Source organism: Dreissena polymorpha, chromosome 1 (assembly GCF_020536995.1).
Source record: "Dreissena polymorpha isolate Duluth1 chromosome 1, UMN_Dpol_1.0, whole genome shotgun sequence".
NCBI classification, from domain to species: domain Eukaryota; kingdom Metazoa; phylum Mollusca; class Bivalvia; order Myida; family Dreissenidae; genus Dreissena; species Dreissena polymorpha.
The window spans coordinates 119,233,016-119,249,106 of record NC_068355.1 but is presented as its reverse complement, the minus strand read 5'-3'; the positions used below and the strand labels follow the sequence as shown (position 1 = coordinate 119,249,106).

The following is a 16,091-nucleotide window of genomic DNA, read 5'->3' as shown; positions in this document are numbered from 1 at the left end:
AACTGATGAACATAAATGTACATAAAGAGAGATCTGTATACCTGATATACATACATGTAGATAAAGAGAGATCTGTATAACTGATATACATAAATGTAGATAAAGAGAGATCTGTAAAACTGATATACATAAATGTAGATAAAGAGAGAGCTGTATAACTGATATACATAAATGTAGATAAAGAGAGATCTGTATAACTGATAAACATAAATGTAGATAAAGAGAGGTCTGTATAACTGATATACATAAATGTAGATAAAGAGAGATCTGTATAACAGATATACATAAATGAAGATAAAGAGAGAGCTGAGCCTGTACAACTGATATACATCAATGTAGATAAAGAGAGGGCTGGGGAATGTCAGCATAAAACCTTGGGAACAAATACATAGAGTGGATAGCCAGGTTTATCAAACCACAGAGCTGTGGTAAATTAACTCCCATAAGGCAATTGTGTCATTAAATTAGGTTAGTGATGCATATGAGAAACAATATAAACTAGTGCCGCAAAAATTAGAAGATTTGGAAAACTGCTACCGTAATTACTCAAGTTTTCGGACACCCTCTTTTTTAGCCCAAATAATTATATTTCGTGACTCTTCATTTTTGGACATATGGGTTTTTGTCCAAAATTAATGTCTCTTAGTTTTCTGAAAGTATATTTTACAGCGCTACTCTACAGACTTCGGCCCTGTTTTCGTTTATCTTGTGATACTTCGATCATGGATTTTTACAACCGGATTAAGGTCATAAAACCTGACAGATGCAAGCTTGAGGGCAATGGACCATAACTTTACCATAATTGCGTAAATAATCATGTATAGTGGTAAACATTAATGGATTCACCCAACAACAAATTAATCACAAGAAAATTATTGTTCATTGAGTTATTGCATGTATTTCAATATAATAATATTTTTCAGGCACCTTAATTTTTGTCTCTAAATTTTTGGACACCTATTATTTTTTAATATATTTCGTATCTAAATACTGGACATTAAATATTTTTATTATTTTTAAGTGTCCAAAAACTAAGAGTAATTAGGGTATTCTACACAATCTCTCTGTGTCCAAGGCCCATAACTTTGCCAAAAATCAATGAACCAGAAAAAAAACAGGAACTTGAACGAAACATAAGCATATAATCCTGAACTTTGACGCCTCTGTTAATGTAAAGACAAATCTTATTAAACAACAGGGCTCGAAGGCGCAAGCCTGAGACCCAAAAGTATTTTACTTTTCTGGGCAGTAAGTGTTCATAAAGTTTCACCATAACACACTTGGCAGCCATGTTATTTTCAGTCATTTTATCTCAGTCCAAATATCATCACAACACAATGTCTTTAATATGCTTATGTTTCGTGACATTTGAAGAACCATTAAGTGATGCGAGGCTTTCAATTGTTCTTGTAGAATAACTGTATATTGGTCTTTTTCTTTATTGGTCCTTTTTATAGCAGTACTTTATGTAACAGCTTTTACTTAGGAAAATAATTTTCTCTCATGGCTTTAATTCAAATAAACTTTCGTGGGAATGTAGTGCACATGCACAGACCCCAGTTGCATAAGCTGTGGTAAATTACTCACATAAAGCGCACCAGCTGTAGGAAATTACCCACATTACGGAACAAGGATGAGTAGGTAACAAATGTTATTTCTTAAGTGTTCAAATGGTTTTACTTTAAGGGGATACGTTCACAGATTTTGGCATATGTTGAAGTTTGTCATTAAAAGCTTTATATTGATAAATGTAAATATTGGATCTAAAATGATCCAGTAAAAAAACAAGAATAAAATTAAATAAAGAAAAAAAGTAACCCTCAAATGGGCTTGAACCACTGACCTCTGGAGTAAAAGTCACGCTTAGATTAGAGATTTATACTATATAAAAGCAATCCTCTTAGTGTCACAAAGGATAATGACAACAACAGAACTCTCAAAATTATTCCATCGTTTCGCATTGCAACCCTTGATAATTTTCGTTTTTGGATACTCCGAAGTCTTTTCACCAACCATTTAACACTTAAAATTGCTATATTTTAATGTAATTTACATAAATATACATTTAATCAAAGGTTAATTGCACAATACCAGTGGCAACATAGGTATAAAAGTAAAAAAAAATATATATTTTTTTTTATTTTTTTTGGAGGGGGGAATTTAAGCTTAAATAGGGGACAAAAGTATACTATTTTCAGGGGGGAATGGGGCCAAAAACGGCCAAACGAGGGCCCTGAGAGGCAATTCCAACTTCTACATCACCAGCATTGTTCTGTTTGTTTTATCAAAGGCGGCAACTCCAATAGAATTGGATATACATTAGGGAATGTGACAAGTGTCTTTTAACAATGGTAGTAACACTTACTGGGCTAGTTTTACATATATATTCGACCCCTCTCTGTGCTACTCTACTCAGTATACTACAATAGCTAATATTCATGTTTTATCTTGGCTATCTGTGGTTTACTGAACTGTTTTATCTGCATCAGTGTATTTATCACCACTGATATGAGCAGCTACACTGTGACCTTGCATAGTGGGGTCACAATACACATGGCTATTATACACTTGCTGTTTTTAGCATAGGTGCGTTTACGCACCTATGCTTATGGTATATACCACATTTCAAAAATCCACATCGATTGGTTACCCTTTATGAAGCCTTACCTGATCAAAAATCAGACGAAATATCTATTTAATTTAGTATATGGTCATTCTTACAATTTTTTTTTGGAAACGTTTTTCTAACGTTTTCTTCCAAGAATATTGCTGACACCGTTTTTAGTGAATTTTTCTAAGACCGTTTTATGTCAAAAAATCTTCTTATAACCTAAAACAAATTTCGTTCGTAAAACAATTCTATCTGCACTATAAATCTCAATCTCCTACGCAGTGGCCTCCCTTATACTAGAAGTTACTGACCAGGGCGAAGCAAGGGAAGTAACTGCTGTTAGGAGTTTCTATAAAAATCTGCATTCAGGAATCTGTATTCAGAACTCAATCTGTTGTGCACGTCTGCATCTAACGCTTACCACAAGTTTTACGACAAATTCTTGACGCAGACGAATAGGGTAGCGTCTATTTTCATTTGTGAAAACAATAGTTCGATACAGATCTGTCCGTGCTTAAATTTTGAAAGGCTTGGGTAATTATTTTTCATAAGCGTTTCAAACACTGATGTAAATGGAAAGATTATCTATTTAAATAGTCGGTAATTGTTTGAAATTATTGATTTGAGAAATTCGCGGATGGCGATATCGAACTACATTATACCACGTGACGCCATTCTTCCCTGTATCTTGCACCTATGCTTTTAACGCCATCGGCGCTCTCGTTCTTTCTTTATGAACAAAAATGGCTAAAATGAGGCTTAATAGCAGTTACATAGTACTCTCTAGCAGTTTCAATTTATTTTAACACAGAAACAACTTACACAGATGTACATGTACAGTAACTGGTGAAAACATTCACATAATTATGCAGCAGACAAGCGTTCTATATTGCTTGTACATAAATAACATTTCTGCCGCAAACCTTATTAATTTGCTCTTTTTTGCAACTCCATACTAAGTCAACATATACCACATCATACCTAAGTCACCCGGGTGAAAATCTTCTTCAACAAGGAGCAACTCTGTTTTCCTGGCAATGTCAGAATTAAAACCTGTAAATAACAAGCAAATTCGTTGAATTGATATCCCCGCCAATATGCTTCTAGACACAAAAGTGTTATATTTGATACTCAAAAAAGCATTTTTTCAAGATACAAAGGGCCATAACTCCGTTATTACAAGATGGTGTACAACGCCATTTGGCGTGCATTATCCATTTATCCATATATATACTCATACAAAATTCAATGAAATCCGCCAAAGCACTTCCAAGATATGGCTCCGGATGGACGGACGGACAGACGGACGGACAAAGCCAATACAATATCCCTCCGCCAATGGCGCCGTATAAAAAGAGATGTGTTTGTCAGAAACACAATGCCCCCTACTAAGCCGCTTTGAATTATTATTATAATTATTTTATTATATCCCTTTAAAAATATTACTTCCCTTGTGAAAATGATCTGTACCTGCCAAATGATAAATAGAAATTATCTCCCTTCAAAGCTTGCTTCTTCCCGTGAATTTGGTTTTTTGACCTTTGACCTTGAAGGATGACCTTGACCTTTTACCACTCAAAATGTACAACTCCATGAGATACACATGCATGCCAAATATCAAGTTGCTATCTTCAATAATGCTAAAGTTATGGCCAATGTTAAAGTTTTGGGACAGGACGCACAGACTGACAGACAGACAGTTCAACTGCTATGTGCCACCTACCAGGGGCATAACAAGCAGTAATTTTTTTTGCTTTAATTTGTTACAGCCTGTGCCTTTTGAATTGGGAAAATTAGCGCGATAAACCGTGAAATTGGAAAAAATAGCGCGATAAACCATGAAATTGGGAAAAATGAAGCATTATAAATAGGATTATAAGTAACAGAAGTGATATTGTTTTTAAGTGCATGTTCAGGGAGTTTTCTAGAAAAGGAGTCTGGTCAAATTGTTTTTTTTTAATCAATAAAAGTGGCAAGTTTGGGAATGATTTATGGACAAAAATCACTAAATTCAAGTTATATATTTTGTAAGATATTTAAAAAATAAAGTTGAGACCTAGATTTAAGAAATCATAATAAAGTTATATGAGACTTCTTTCTGAAAAAAAAAAAAAAAAAAAAAAAAAATTTTTTTTTGTGGAAGTTGGGCTTTTTTTTGGAAATTTTGGTCAGAATTTTGGGAAAAAAAGTGTATTTTTGCGATTGGGAAGCAGCCGAAATTCGGCTGTAAATTTGAGCAAAAAAAATCACTGACAAGAGATGTGTTCGTCAGAAACACAATGCCCCCTACTGCGCCGCTTTGAAATACAGGGGTGTCAATTGTCCCAAACTTGAAATCCGGAAAATTAAGCCGTAGGATAAAGGGAAGAGAGGGCCCAACCCCCCGAGCCCAACTTATTGTTCTTTTTTTTAATAGTCTTTCTAGGTGCAATTTCTGGTGAGTACAATGCGAAATATTATAAACCAAACCATCCGTAACACTGCAGGTGTATTTGTCATTCTAAACAAATGATATTAAGAACTTCAAAATTAAATTAAAATCGACAAACCAGCGTATCCGAAAACGACTGTCCGAAAACATGTCGCGATACGTCATTTGCAAATGAAATAAAATATGCATATCGTTTGACTGCAGAAAATGAAAACCAGTAACCAGTAACCTAGCAAATACGCAGTCAATATATAATTTGATTAACATGTTGTTTTACAATATGATATTGCAGTGCTTTACTTAGCCAGTTACTGCTCATGTCAGTGCCAGCCGCTTACCAATCAGAAATCAATAAATAAAATCGGTACCAAGCGCAAATGTCCAGAATGCCGACGATGCTATAACAATGTTCGTTCTGAAATGATCCCGCACTAAAAGAATTTTGTCCCTACCCCCACCCCCCTTAAACAAACTCATCGGATTTACATTCATCTCAAAATCAACCCTGGACGGCTCAAATCCGGATTTCCGGAATAATCCGGAAAATTGACACCCCTGAAATAAAATTTCTATTTATCATTTGGCAGGTATAGAAATTATCTCCCTTTAAAGCTTATTACCTCCCTGCATTTTGTCCAATCCCACCAGGGGGGGGGGGGGTCTATAGACAGTCAAATTGACCAAGTCAGACATCACTGACAACCAAGGCCTGTGGTTTATCAAAGAGATCATAGCCAGAGTTCATCATGTACCTATAGACATAAGTCCAGAGGTATGTAATGAACCCAACCATTCACAAATTAGTACAGTAAAGAAATGATCATTATATCATTAAAAACAAGATGCGTTTGTGAAACACAATGTCCCCCTATATGACGTTTGACCTTGAAAGGATGACCTTGACCCTTCACCACTCAAAATGTGCAGTTCCATGAGATACACATGCATTTCAAATATAAAATTGCTAGCTTCAATATTGCAGATATTGCAATATTGCAGAAGTGACATTACATGAGCAATTTTGACCCATATATTTGACCTTGAAGGATAACCTTGACCTTGACCTTTCACCACTCAAAATGAGCAGCTCCATGAGATACACGTGCATGCCAAATATCAAGTTGCTATCTTCAATATTGCAAAAGTATTCATAAAATAAGCGATTTGGGCCACATATATTTGACCTCTGACCTTGAAGGATGACCTTGACCTTTCACCACTCTAATTGTGCAGCTCCATGCGATACACATGCATGCCAAATATCAAGTTGCTATATTCAATATTTCAAAAGTATTCATAAAATAAGCGATTTGGGCAACAAATATTTGACCTCTGACCTTGAAGGATGACCTTGACCATGACCTTTCACCACTAAAAATGTGCAGCTTCATGAGATACACATGCATGCCAAATATCAAGTTGCTATCTTTAATATTGCAAAAGTATTCATAAAATTAGCGATTTTGGACACATATATTTGACCTCTGACCTTGAAGGATGACCTTGACCTTTCACCACTCAAAATGTGCAGCTCCATGAAATACACATGCATGCCAAATATCAAGTTGTTATATTCAATATAGCAAAAGTTATTGCAAAATGTTAAAGTTGGCGCAAACCAACTAACCAACAGACCAACCAACAGACCAACCAACAGACAGGGCAAAAACAATATGTCCCCCTCTACTATAGGGGGGGACATAAAAACCTTTGACAAATCAATCGTTTGAGTTATAAATAATCCAAATAAAAAATCTGTACAGTAACTGTGAAAAGAAGTTAAATTCTTGGTAAGGAAATATATAATATGAGATTTATAAGTATATAAATTACTTCCCTTGAAAATATTTGTCTCTAACAAATCTCTATTTTTAGTAGCAAATAATTAAAAGCCACTCTCTATTTTTGTAGCAAATAATTAAAAGCCACTACCGTGACTGTAGATTCACCACTCAATGTGCAGCTCCATGAGATACACATGCATGCCAAATATCAAGTTGCTATATTCAATATTGAATAAATTATCTCCCTTTAAAGCTTATTACTTCCCTTTGATTTGTATTTTTGACCTTAGACCTTGAAGGATGACCTTGACCTTGACCTTTTACCACGATTTGTTTGTCAGAAACACAATGCCGCCTACTGCGCCACTTTGATTTATTAATTTTTTTAATATAATTTGGCAGGTCAGATAATTATGTCCATTTAAAGCTTATTACTTCCCTTGAATTTGTTTTTTGTGATCCCTAGACCTGGAAGGATGATGTTCACCTTGAAATTTTACCACTCAAAATGTGCAGCTTCATGAGATACACATGCATGCCAAATATCAAGCTGCTATCTTCAATATTTAAAAAGTTATGGCCAATGTTAAAGTTTTTTTCGGACAGATGGACAGACTGACATACTGACAGACAGTTCAACTGCTATATGCCACCCTACTGGGGGCATAAAAAGTAAGAAAGGACAACAAATGAATACATGTACATTTTATTATTGGTATTGAACAAGAGCAAAATGGGAATAAAACATTTGGAATGGGGAATTAATGAGGACGGCAATTTCAAATGCAGGAAAAAATTGTTGTTCTTCACAGTTTCTGATTATTTATTTATTTTATTTATTTAAAAAGTACAAATTGTACGTTTTGTGAAAAAAATTAAACAAAATATTGCAAACAAAAGGCGAATGTATGCAAATGACCAACTACTTTGAACTCACCTGGGGCTCCATTATGTTCTGACCAGACTGGCCTGTTTGAGGGTTTAGGGCTTGCCTTATCAGCTTTCTTTTTATCTGAAGACAGTAAAAGGAACAGTGGATATACAGCATAAGGCTGGAAATAAAATCGGACAAAAGAACTTCGGAAAATATACACTTTATATAGTGTGATACTTTACCTGTTCTTAAATAAAGCAAGCAAACTTAAAGTGAATTAAACAATAAATGGAAAGAATGTCACATTTAAATGATATACTGTAAAACTTATAAAAAAACATGCAATTAAACTATTAAACTGCTTTTACACAACATTGACAGTAATAGTTTGTATACTGGGGTAAATTTTGAGAAAAAATGAAACCCTAAACCAGGGGCGTAGCTGCTATTAGGCACTGCAGGCCCGGGCCTACACTTTTTTTTAACATGATTTTTTTTTTAAATGCATTAACTTCGAAATACGCATTAAAATGTTGACCCTGAGGGGTGAGGTGTTAGAAATCTGCATTTCATATTGACATAATCCTCAGACAATGGATTTTGGTCGTGTTCAAAGGACATATCTTCCATTTATCAACTCTACTTCTTTGTAATATATGTGCATAGATTCTAGCTCGCTTCTAATCACGTGACTTGCTGTAACATGATAACATAGATCTGACATGTAGATCTACTTGTCTCAATTGAAACACTACAGTACATTTAAGTTGTAATCGATTATCGTTGGATTTTTAAGAAACATTCCGAATAATGTTTATGACCGCGGAAATTTAAAATGGAGCACTTGCCCCGTATCCCTATCAATTGACTGATAAAAAAAATAAAATATGAAAGAAAATAAGCTAGAGTCTTATATTTTTGTATCTTATTATTTGTCTAGATATGCTTAAAATCTAACCACAGGAGATATAGGGTTTAAAAATTTTCAGGGGGAGGACGCCCGGACCCTCCGTTTTTATGTATCATATCCGTGCCTACAGCTAAAAAAATGCTAGCTATGCCCCTGTAAACTTGCTAATTTGTTCAAGTGAATGTAGGCAATTAAGCTAAAAAGTGAAAGGAAAGTATTAAACTCTTAAATGTGCTCAAAAGGTTAGGAAGTAAACATTAATGTTACACATTCAGACAATGATGTTGTATAAAATATCTTTATTTGTGATCATTTACTTTCTAAGAAAAGAATTAAGTTTTGCTAAGATTTTTTGTGAACTAAATATTTTATTTCTATACATTATTGTAATCAGGGAGCAGAATCAACGGGGTTTCCCAGGTCAGGGATTTTTTTTGACAAAGGGGAAGACGCATGATGCTGGGTGAAAGGGGAAAATAGAGGGCGAATGAGACATATTTGACGTAAAAATAAAAACTGTTTTAATCATTGTCTATAACTCATCTACTCTGATTTCAGGGGTTTTTCACCACTGTCTGCCTCTCCGAAAAATTGAGGCGTTCCCAAAGCAAAAAAACAGCCCATTCCCAATCAAATCTAGATGAAATTTTTCCAAATTACAATAAAGAAGTTTTCTGTCAAAATCATTAAAAAACCGTTAATAAACACAAATGACATTTAGAGTGCATTCCCTTTATCCATTACGTTATATACATGTAGCATGCCCTTAACGACTGAGATGTAAGCACGTTTAGTTTCAGGATTCTTCTACCAGCATTGACAGCGATAAGTGCGAAATGTTTCGCATGACTTTGCAAAAATTAACAAGAACCGCAAACTACACATTCTAATCCAACTCTGTAGACGCTTATTTCTATTTTAAAATGTTTTAGCAACCACTGCAAATGAGCTAGTATTGGGATGGATAATTAAGCAATCAAAATTATTAATAATCAATTTAAAACTTTAATAAATGCTAAACAACGATATGTTTTGGTGAAAAATGATATTATTGGAGGGGATATTGTATTTTGTGGGGAAACAATTCTGGTAGGGGAAGACGCCGTCACTTTCTTAGTAAAAAAAAAACCTGCAGGTTTTACGCACAGGCTGGACTGAATTTAAACAAACTGTTGAGAACTATATTTTTGCAAAAATCTTCAGTGCATAAAAGACAATTTTTTTAACAAGAACACATGCTTATTAAAAAAAGTAATTCCTATGTATTTCACATTGCTATATTATAAGCAGCATAAAAATCTGTCTTTTATGCCCTAGTTGAAGTTCTTTAAAAAATAATTATAAAAAGTTATTTCAAATAAAGCGCCACTTACGGTCGTCTTAACAACCATTAAAGTTAAAAGGGGGAACCGCACGAAGTCACATGATCCTGCATCCTGCCATGGTGCAATTCATACAATGCTATTTTCATTTTGTGCTGTCTGCAAGAAATTCGCTGGACCCGGATAATATGTTTACACAGATAAAATAACTTTAAAAAACCAGTTTGCATCATTTAGCAAACACAATGGACTTGTTTTAAACACATCTTGTCCTATTGTATCAAATTGCAAAACCTATATAACAACATTCACAACCTTTCAACATTGGAATAGAGATTTCAGATGTCTCTCAGCTGAAAATTAACATAAATTGATATCTAGAAATATGGCAATCAACATTTGTAGTTTGTCAGACTTAACAATGGTAATTACATTTGGCTATTATAGAAATATCACAATTAGACATATACATCTTTGTAACATATGTTGTTATTGTGACAGACTGCACAGTTGACTCAGTGGTTATTTTGCCTTAAACAAAATAAAGACTTAGTCAGGGCTATAGATAACTTTTGGGGTATATTGGGTAATCAACCCCCTGTTTTTGACAACAAAAGGGTTTTTGTAAATTCAATAGTTTTAGCAAAAATGTTCACCCCCTACTTTTGAGCCTAATTGGGTTTTTCACTTCCGGTTTGTTAACTCAATTGGGTAATTTAGGGAATGACATCTATAATATAATAAAAATCTACTAAGGTTACTATAATTTTTATACAAATGGAATTCAAAAACGTATCTGTACATAACTACAAACAATTACTGAATTTCTGATCAAAGTTCATTTATTTTTGCATTGAATAAGACCGAGTTCGTAAAATCACAATTGATATGGCTGTTTAAAGCGATGCACCACGTTTTCGGGTCATTTTGAGTTGAATACCTTGATAATTAAAGTAGAAATCAGACGGGTCAACGAATAATTACAATAACACCCAAAAGGTTGAAAGCCGCTGGAAAGACTGCCTTCTTTTCTTCATAGGATGGCATATAAACTATTTGGTACATTTTTGTTTGGAAAATAACCAGTCTAAAAAATACGCCTGGTTATCGTAAGAATTGCGTTTCATGACGCAATGTTTTTTAGGGGAATTACGTTATTAAATTTGTATTTGCGTTTTTGGATGCTTTATTTAGAATTGTATTACATTTTTGCTTATTTTAATTGCGTAATAATGCAAACACGCTTGTTATCTATAGCCCTGCTTAGTAATCACATTTCAAATCCATTAAAAACATACTATTCCAAATAGATGAATACTTCAATCTACTGCTCTCTCCATTAAATATCTAAAATAATGTTTGAAACATGCTAAGATAAAAAGCAATTCTACATGGCCAGATGGCATACTTTTATGTTATAATATCATTTGTTAAGGCAACATCCTGTGAATATTGATGAGGGTATGGGTAGGTTTTGCTATTAATGATTGGCATAACATTTGTCAATGAATACAAATGTGGCTCTTTTTAGTTGTTACAAAATTGACATTTTTGCATGAAGTTAAACAGACAGATCAGAAAGTGCACATGAAAGGACTTGGTGGTGAGTTAGAGGGATGACTTGCAGATGGTTCAGCCGTCCAATATATTTGTTTACTGAACACTAAGGAAAATTGATCCTTTGCCAATTGCATCTTTGTGTATCAAAGTATATTAATGATTAACACTCGATGTTTTGTCATATATGGCGCAAAGTATATTAATGATTAACACTCAATGTTTTGTCATATATGGCGCAGTTGCAAACTTGAATTCCGTGAATATACCTTGAAAAGGGTTGCATTTTAGAAATTAAAACACCTAGCATAAACACAGATCCTGCTTATTCGATGTTTGTCTTTTAAATTGACAGTTTATGACAGTATCTGATTCTTTAATATATGCAAATGGTTAAGGTCAAACACATATTCTTGTGTTTTGCTAAATAACAACAAACCTTCGTTTGCATAGGAAACAGTTCATTTGACATCATCTGCAATTAAGCTCCGTTCTTTGTGAGATTTTATGTTTTGGCGTTATATGCCTATTAGTTTTTCGTTCAACAATGATCATCTTAGCCTCGCCGTGGTAAAAAAAACCCTGATGTCATGCATCTTCCTACAGTGTTGTCCCAGGTGCAGTCTGTATCGTTCCTTTAACCCATTCCAACTTAGATATGTATTTTGATGCATTAATAGTCCCTTAGAAGTTAAATTTTAATGAATGGCCTTTCTTACTTAATTCAAATTTAAAGGCTTTATTTCTAACCCTTAGAAACAGATGAGTAGCAAACAGCATAAAACCTGAGCAGACTGCTGACAGTGACACACTAACGGGAGTCCGAGACTCCTAGAAATGGGACTCGGACTCCTTGTTTTTGTGTCAAGGCAGTCCGTCGGACTCCTTGAAAATCATCTTTTGATATACTTTTTCGTATCTCGAGATCGGAATTTCCGAACCTCGTACATCCGAAAACATATGTCACTCGTTCATCCGAAAACATATGTCACTCATCATTTTGCTTGAACACATCGACAAAAAAAAACATTCCGAATTATTTATTTTGTTTCCCTGTCGCAGTCCTTGTGTTTAGCAAAAATGGAACTCTAGAACTTCGGATCTTCTCCATCGTGGCCGTTTTTTCTCTCTGCCATTTTTGATAAATTACACGCCGAACAGTCTCTTATCACTATAAAAATCATAATACCCGATATTGTTTACACAATGCACGTTTCATGGACCCAAGTAACTGAAGACAGAAAATACGTGAATAACTACGTGTTGCTATCAATCGATTAGTTCAGAGGTTTATTGCAGTTCATTGACTTTGTTAAACCGACCACACTTATCTATCCCTACCTGGGATTTCAATAGATTTTAAAAACCAGGAGTCAATGACCCCTGGACTGAAATTTTGAGGAGTCAAATTGAAAAATGGTGGGGTCAATTTTGAAGCGCGTTAATTGTTTTTTTGTCTGTATTATTCATTTTTTTTTTAGATAAAAATATGCTCTAAGAGTAACACAACATCTTAAAAAGTTATACTGCTTTATTAAATTACAATACCATGATACATAACACAACATATTTTAATGAATTGGTACATTAAATATACTTCCTTATAGTTATAACACATTTAAGTCTTTTAACACATTTAAATAATTTCAGATATGTACCGGTAGCACCTTTTCATCACATATTTATCATCATTATATTATCATCATCCCTATGATAGCTTTTCTAACAAAACACAATCTAAATGCATGGATCATCTAGTATATCTATTACAGTTTATCCGAATACTATACATGTCCGAAATATGTACACTTTGGAATGCCTTACCTGTAGTAGTTTTACTTTAATAATCCAAATTTTTCTTGTTGTTATCGCCTTATCAAATGTTTGTTAAATCCAGTTAATGCTTTCTCCATTATTGAATCGCCATTACTTGCAATTTGAATCGCCAGCTTTAAACTGAACGCGGGTTGAATGTTAAGTCCTCCATTTACAATGTCGAAAGTCATGACGCAGCAATTTAATTCTACTCGGATAATTTATATCTTATCGAGAAAATGTGTTTTCTCAATGTTTATGTGTAGTATTATTACTTGTTAGTATAACAAGAGCACCGCCTTGCGGATGCAGACCGCTCATCTATTTTCTTTTTAAAGGTGAAGGGACTCTCATTTTCAATCACAAAGGAGGGAGGGATGGAGTGAAGAGGGGTGCATTGTGTGGGGGTGTGGACATTTATTACATTATCTTCCAAAAATGCGAAAAAAAAGAAAAAAAAATGGGGGGGGGGATTCTTGGGTGCGATGGTTGGACGGTATTGCAAACATAAAATAATAAAAATAAATATTTGTGTTTTTAACCGTTTCAAAAAAAAAAATGGGGGGGTGAGGTGGAGGGGTATAGTGTGAGGGTGCGGTGGTAATTTGTGAGATGATCTAAAAAAAAAAAAAAAAAAAAAAAAAATTAGGGGGGGGGATTCGGATGGGGGGGATTCTTGGGTGCGATGGTTGGACGGTATTTCAAACATAAAATAATCAAAATAAACAGTTTTGTTTTTTAACCGTTTAAAAAAAATAATTTTGGGGAGGGTGTGGGGTGGGGGGGGGGGGTATAGTGTGAGGGTGTGGTTAGATGATCTTAAAAAAAAAAAAAAAAAAAAAATAGGGGGGGGGATTCAGGGGGGGGGGAAGGGGGTGTCACGGGCAATGGTTTGGGTGGAGTCTATTGTGGTATGTCAGGTAAGAGTAGTTTTGTCAGAGTATTAATCAATTCTAATCATAAATAAAGAAGTTATGGCAATTTTAGCAAAATTTAATAATTTGACCTTGAGTCAAGGTCATTCAAAGGTCAAGGTAAAATTCAACTTGCCAGGTACAGTAACCTCATGATAGCATGAAAGTATTTGAAGTTTGAAAGCAATAGCCTTGATACTTAGGAAGTAAAGTGGATCGAAACACAAAATTTAACCATATATTCAAAGTTACTAAGTTAAAAAAGGGCCATAATTCCGTAAAAATGACATCCAGAGTTATGCAACTTGTCCTTTTACTGTACCCTTATGATAGTTTGCGAGTGTTCCAAGTATGAAAGCAATATCTATGATACTTTAGGGGTAAAGTGGACCAAAACACAAAACTTTACCAAACATTCAATTTTCTAAGTATAAAGGGCCCATAATTCCGTCCAAATGCCAGTCAGAGTTACATAACTTTGCCTGCACAGTCCCCTTACGATAGTTAATAAGTGTTGCAAGTATGAAAGCAATAGCTTTGATACTGTAGGAATAAAGTGGACCTAAACACAAAACATAACCAAATTTTCAATTGTCTAAGTATAAAAAGGGCACATAATTCTGTCAAAATGCCAGTCAGAGTTACATTACTTTGCCTGCACAGTCCCCTTATGATAGTTAGTAAGTGTTGCAAGTATGAAAGCAATAGCTTTGATACTTAAGGAATAAAAAGGACCTAAACACAAAACTTAACCAAAATTTTCTATTTTCTAAGTATAAAAAGGGCACATAATTTTGTCAAAATGCACGCCAGAGTTATCTAAGTTTGCCTGCCCAGTCCCCTCATGATAGTTAGTAAGTGTACCAAGTTTGAATGCAATAGCATTGATACTTTCTGAGAAAAGTGGACCTAAACGCAAAACTTAACCGGACGCCAATGCCGACGCAGACGCCAAGGTGATGACAATAGCTCATAATTTTTTTTCAAAAAATAGATGAGATTAAAAATGAACTGTGATTCCAGTTTATATAAGATGGGTGTTACTCGTAATTATCGGTGGATTAACAACTGACAAAACTCGCTGGACTTAGATCTACTATTGGATCTATGTAATTAATAGACCTTTGATCAATATGGTTTTTACTTTAATTAATTTTGCCGACTTTCTTTAAATGTGTCGTCTGAAAAGTCTGCAAAAAATCGGCAATTATCGGATGGTCAATCAATTATCACGTAATCACAGCTGCTAATTACCCACTTAGTGGGCACGCACTATTTAGACAGTGACATGTGTATTGGAAGAGATAAGATAAACAACGCCCGGGCCCCGGGGTATTCCCTCCATTATAGACCGAGTTTCAAATACTGAAACATTAATTTCAATAAGGAGCAAAGCGGGATTTATTACCATGGAACTCGAGATGTTAACTGACTGACGCACGGGTCAAATTTTTGACGCATCAAAATGACACACAGCAGGAAAAAGGGTTGCGTCAAAAAATGAGTCATTTTTAATTTGCTCTCGTCAAAACGCAGGATTCTGCGTCTATTGAAATCCCTGCCTACGTTGTATCCTTCCACGATAAAATCGTTGCCAGTTACTTAAAAGACTGATGATGGCAACCGGGTGAAATCCTCGTGGAAATTGTGCTTTTCATGCATAATACTTAAACAATATTTTCGACACGTAAAGCGTTTTAACAAATTAGCATTGAAATAATTACACAACTATGAATGTTTTGTTAAATTATCCAATCAGCATAATACAATTTTTTCCGAAACACACTTCCGAAGTTTACTGTTATAAACGCGACGTTAATAAATACTATCTTCAAATCAACAGTGCTCATGTATTTCATGTTGATCCTTTGTT

The 16,091-nt window shown here is 34.5% G+C and overlaps 1 protein-coding gene across 2 annotated transcripts in view; it reads right to left on the bottom strand.

The window, feature by feature from the left end:
- The window catches only part of LOC127847022 (A-kinase anchor protein 10, mitochondrial-like), a 60,916-nt gene that overhangs the window by 40,148 nt on the left and 4,677 nt on the right, over positions 1 to 16,091 (bottom strand). For both annotated transcript variants that reach the window (XM_052378536.1, XM_052378545.1), the window contains exons 2-3: positions 7,764 to 7,838; positions 3,593 to 3,664 (exon numbers count right to left, since the gene is read on the bottom strand). In XM_052378536.1, coding sequence (XP_052234496.1) covers positions 3,593 to 3,664; positions 7,764 to 7,838 — 147 coding nt within the window. The remainder of the gene's footprint in view (positions 1 to 3,592; positions 3,665 to 7,763; positions 7,839 to 16,091) is intronic.